This window comes from Vigna radiata, unplaced genomic scaffold, assembly GCF_000741045.1.
Source record: "Vigna radiata var. radiata cultivar VC1973A unplaced genomic scaffold, Vradiata_ver6 scaffold_212, whole genome shotgun sequence".
Classification (NCBI taxonomy): Eukaryota; Viridiplantae; Streptophyta; class Magnoliopsida; order Fabales; family Fabaceae; genus Vigna; species Vigna radiata.
Genome location: NW_014543432.1, coordinates 498,693 through 503,964, shown reverse-complemented (window position 1 = coordinate 503,964; position 5,272 = coordinate 498,693). Strand labels below are relative to the sequence as shown.

The window sequence follows — 5,272 nt, the reverse complement described above, 5'->3', positions numbered from 1 at the left end:
TCAAGTCTTATTATTTTAATTCACACGAACGAGGAAGCTAGACGAGTCTCTTGGGAAAACGATACTTGGTCTTACCATTTATATTACTTGTACGATTTGGTACACTTGCCAATTTGTCAACAGTTGGTCAATGAGGAAGTAACAAGCAAGGAGAAAGAAATCTGGGAGTCGTTTTCAGACAAAACTCTTCTATATATTCAGCAAAGGCCCTGGTTCGCCGATTTGGCTAACTTTAAAGCTGCAGGTGTTATTCTTGAAGAATTGAATTGGCAACAGAAAAAGAAGTTTTTACATGATGCCAAACAATTTGTTTGGGATGATCCGTACTTGTTCAAGATAGGAGAAGATAATCTTTTGAGGAGATGTGTAACAAAGGAAGAAGCAAAAAAGATTTTGTGGCATTGTCATAACTCTCCTTACGCAGGTCATTATAATGGCGAGCGCACAACTGCCAAAGTTCTGCAAGCAGGATTTTATTGGCCAACTTTGTTTAAAGATGCCCACAATCATGCTCGGAGCTGTGACAAATGTCAAAGGACAGGGGCTATTTCAAGGAGGCATGAGATGCCGCTGCAAGGAATTTTGGAGGTTGAAGTTTTTGACTGTTGGGGTATTGATTTTGTTGGACCCTTTCCTCCATCATTCAATAATGAGTATATTTTTGTAGTTGTTGATTATGTGAGTAAATGGGTTGAAGCTTTAGCATGTCCCAAGAATGATGCTAGTACTGTGATCAAATTCTTAAAAAGGCAAATCTTTTCACGATTTGGAACTCCCAGGGTACTCATCAGTGATGGGGGATCTCACTTTTGTAATGCTCAGCTAGATAAGGTGCTTAAACATTATGGAGTAAAACATAAGGTGGTAGGGCCTTATCATCCACAGACATATAGGCAAGATGAAGTTTCTAACCGGGAGATTAAAAGAATTCTGGAAAAGACTGTCACTTTCTCAAGAAAAGATTGGTTACAAAAATTAGATGATGCTCTCTAGGCATATAGAACCGCACTGAAAACTTCTATGGGGCTATCACCTTTTCAGTTTGTTTATGGAAAAGCATGTCATTTTCCAGTTGAAATGGAGCATAAAGCTTTGTGGGCTTTGAAATTTTTAAACTTTCATCCGAATGAAACTCAAAGCAAACGAAGAAATCAGTTGCTTGAACTTGAAGAAATGCGGTTGCATGCATATGATTCATCTAGGAGTTACAAAGACAAGGTGAAATTTTATCATGACAGGAAGCTGATCAAGAGAACTTTCCATCCAGGGGAGTTGGTGTTATTATTTAACTCTCGGCTAAAACTGTTTCCCGAGAAGTTGAAATCAAAGTGGTCAGACCCTTTTGTGATAAAGAGTGTCTTCCAGAATGGAGCAGTGGAGTTAGAGCATTCAAATGAAGATAATCAACAGCGGAGCTGGATTGTGAATGGCCAGAGGCTCAAGCATTATTTGGGACGAGATGTGGAAAAATTTGCCTCAGAAATGATGTTGGTGGATCCATGAGGTTTGGGTTAGGCTCGTGACGTTAAACAAGCGCTACTAGGAGGCACCCTAGATTTTCTATCCCTTACCTTAGTATTTTAAATTCTTAGAATAGGTTGAATTTTATTTTTAGTGTGTATGCTTGGCTTGACTACTTTTCTGAAGATGTTTGACTGAATAATTTGCATGGTGAGCCTGTTTGATGATGATTTGATGTGGATGATAATTAAGCTATAGTGCATGTTGATATCCAGTAAGGTAGATGTGTGATGAATTAAGATTGTGGTTATGATGTTAAGCAAGGTGTATGAATGAATATTGTGTGAGAAAGCATGTGTGTGAGGTATTGAGCTCCAAAGTGTTCATTGTTGTATGTGTTGTTCACAGGAAAGCATGAATGATATTGCCTTAATCTTGATGATTTATTGAATTGCATGTGAATGTCATATGATCAAGGCCATTTTTGAAAACCCTTCTCTAGCCAAATTTTCACCAACAGTGCTTAAAATATTATACCCTTTTTGAACCTTAGCCTTAAACAGGATGTGAACCCTTGTCTTGAAATTCTTTTCCTTGACTTGGGATGAGTTTAACTGTATGTGTTGATAAGGTTCAAGTTTGGGGTTGTATGGGGGAAACTGTAAGGCAATTGAAAAGCATTGAGCTCAAATGTTGAGAAGGAAAAATGCATGAGAAAAAGAAAAGAAAAGAAGAAAAGCATGAAGATGAGCTCAATGTCAAAATAAAAGAAAATGGAAGAAGTTGGGAATAAGTGAGATTGGTGAGGAAGAGAGTTGGGTTTAAATGTTGAGTACTATGTTAGCTCTCTTAACTCAAGGACTTTGCATTCCAATAAAACCAATTTTTCTTGTTAGCCCAACCTCATTACAAGCCTTGGAAACTCCTTTTGATGGCATTTGCATGTGAGGATTTTGATTGTTTGAGATGTACGACAATTTTATTTCATGTGACTTGTGAATGATAGAGAGTTGGAGTGTCACCCTAAACACTTGAGTGATTGAGTGAAACACTTGCCTGGTGAGAATTGCTAAATTTCATGATTGCATTTTTGCTTAGTGGATTGGTCATTCATAAAGTGTAACATCTGCTGAAATATTTGTGAACTGAACTGAATTGAAAGCATGCATGCATCTTGATTTGATTTCACTGAAGATCTTAAATTGAGTAGTTCTTATCATGTACTTTAGGAGTGTTGAACCATTGGATGAAATAATAGAAAGTCAAACTTTGTTTTGTTTGTTGTTTTGTTTTCTTTGCTTGAGGACAAGCAAAGTTCTAAGTTTGGGGTTGTGATAACGGTTGAAAAACAATTATTTTCATATATCAAATTTGACCAAATTACACCCTTTAAGGCTTAGAATGAGCTTAGAATCATGCAAAACTCAATAAATGAGTCAGTTGAGAGTCAAAAGCTGTTTTTAGCGATATTATGCTTGTTTTGCATTGTTTTCCAACAATTTTGATGAAAATGAAGATTGGGTTTGAAAGTGAAGGTCTTAGACTCAGGACAGAGGAAGAAAACTAAAGAAAAGAAGAGTCGAGGAATCGCCTAACGGAAAAATTCACCGCTGGGCGGTCAAATGCGAGATTGCACCAGGTGTGGACGCCAGGCAAATTTGCGACTATGGGCGAACCGACGGGCGGTGGACCCCTACCGCTGGGCGGTGCCGTGACAATGGGCAAACCGTCGGGCGACATAAGTGTGGCGTCGGGCGATTGTCTGCTGGGCTTGGGCCTGTTTTCTATGACGCTCTCTCAGCTATAAATAGCCCTATTGCAATATGAGATGCATTCTTTTGACAGAAGAGGATGGCTAGACCTAATTTTCACTCCTTGGAGAAGATTTCTTCGATGCTTAGGCTCCTTTTCAACCTATCTAGGGTTTTCTTTTCCATTCTTCCATCATTTTTCATCTAAGTTCACCATGACAATGGTGAACTAAACCCTTTTGTTGTTGGGGGAAACAATGTAATCTTTTGAAACTCTCTTTTATTGAAACTCTTGTTTATTTATATGCTTGTCATATGCTTTGATTATCAATTGTTGGGTTCTCATCTGCGCTTAAAGCTTTTATCGTTTAACTCATTTGATAATTGTTGTTTGCCTTTATTGATACGGGGCGTTCGGTACTGTCATGAACTGGTGAGAAATTTCTTGATTCAGCAATACCAACCTAGCGATAGGGAGGCTAGGGATAGCAAGCCAGTAATTAGTAATAGGCTTTTTTCGTCGAGGGATCGGCGTTAAGGGAAGGCCAAGAAGGTTTGCATAACAATTATATAATCAAGCACATTAAACAAGAGGAGTAGATAAGAGGGAGCGGATAAGATGAAATTGTCAACCTCCAACAACTCCATTCATCCATAGTCTTTTTCTTGTCAACTGAATCAAGCGCATTGCATGTTTATTTTGTGTTCTTGCATACGCAACAATTAATTTTTCTCTACAAGTCTTACGATCTCAATTCACACGAACGATAAGGCCTTTCGAGTCTCTGGGGAAGAACGATATCGAGCATTACCGATTATATTACTTGAATGATCTGGTACACTTGCCAGTGAGTCAACAAAACCGTGAAGGAAAAAGCTCCAAACCAGAAGAGATTAGCATTGGCAATGGGTGCAGCGAAATGATGGAGTTAATGGTGTGTTTGAAGTGTGATGGGTGTCGCGGCCCATACAAATTTAATTGCATATTAGAAATGCAGTATAGACTAGGAAGTGACTCCTAGGTCGTCTCTCAAGGACCAATTTTGCGGTTCGAGTTTCGAGTCTAACACAAAGTGGGGGGGGGGGGGGCGGTTTGAAAGTTTGTTGCAAAAATTAAAGAACTCAATAAAGACATAGAGGCAAACAAACTAATTTAACTATCATGGTAATTAAACTAACACTATAAAAACCTTAGACAACATTCAAACATCAAATACTCTTGCAAATAAATTAACAAACAAAGTTAAAAATAATTAAATGCAAGACTAACTCAAACACATTAACTCAACCTAGTAACTAAATTAACTAAAAACCAAGGAAACCAACAAGCCTAATTTAATCCTAGAAAATTACTTTGACTAAATTAGAATTAACAATTAATTTTAAAAGTCCAAATGGCCAAGAAAAGGCACATGGCCGTGACCCACACTCCACCAAGTCAAACTTCAAAATTCTATCTTCACTTAACCACCAAATGTGTTGTCTTTTGTCCCATGTGCACCAGTTCTCAAAACAAATTAAAATATGCTTAAACATCCAATTGAAAACCATGTGTTAACCTTCTCCTTGCAGCAAAGAAATGAATTCACACACCCAAGCATACAATTTACGTGAGCAATGCAAGAGACTTCTACAAAAGTTGCTTCAAAAACCAATGTGCAAATGGAATATACTTGGATGGTCTAACAAATGTGCCATGTAAGCAAAGTCAAAGCAATGAAAAAAAATTACAAAACACATCCATTCTCTAGGTGATTCACGTCATATTTCACTCTAAGAGCAATACCAAAAAGGAAACCTTCCTTTAGCCAAAACTAGCACCTTTTTTGTTGGTCCAAAAATGGTAAAAATTAAATGCACTCATCTCTCCTCCTCTCCAACACATTTTCGATTTTCTTCAACAACCAAGCTTTCAAATTGTTTCTTCCCATCTCCAAACCGTGAACACACTCCAAGGAACCCAAAGCTCAATTGCAAAATGATTCAAGAACAATAAAACCAAGTTCTACCTTCATAAATCCAACTTCAAAACACACTTTTCTTCAACTTTTTGACCCAAA

At 37.8% G+C, this 5,272-nt stretch overlaps 2 protein-coding genes across 2 annotated transcripts in view; both read left to right on the top strand.

Annotated features, from left to right (window-relative positions):
- Positions 1-993, top strand: part of LOC106754437 — a 4,055-nt gene extending 3,062 nt beyond the window's left edge. The window contains exons 3-4 of the mRNA XM_014636452.1: positions 124-610; positions 698-993. Coding sequence (XP_014491938.1) covers positions 124-610; positions 698-993 — 783 coding nt within the window. The remainder of the gene's footprint in view (positions 1-123; positions 611-697) is intronic.
- Positions 994-1,020: 27 nt separating this feature from the next.
- Positions 1,021-1,503, top strand: LOC106754436. Its single transcript, XM_014636451.1, has one exon. The coding sequence runs from the start codon at positions 1,021-1,023 to the stop codon at positions 1,501-1,503; it is 483 nt and encodes a 160-aa protein (XP_014491937.1).
- The last annotated feature ends 3,769 nt before the right edge of the window (positions 1,504-5,272 follow it).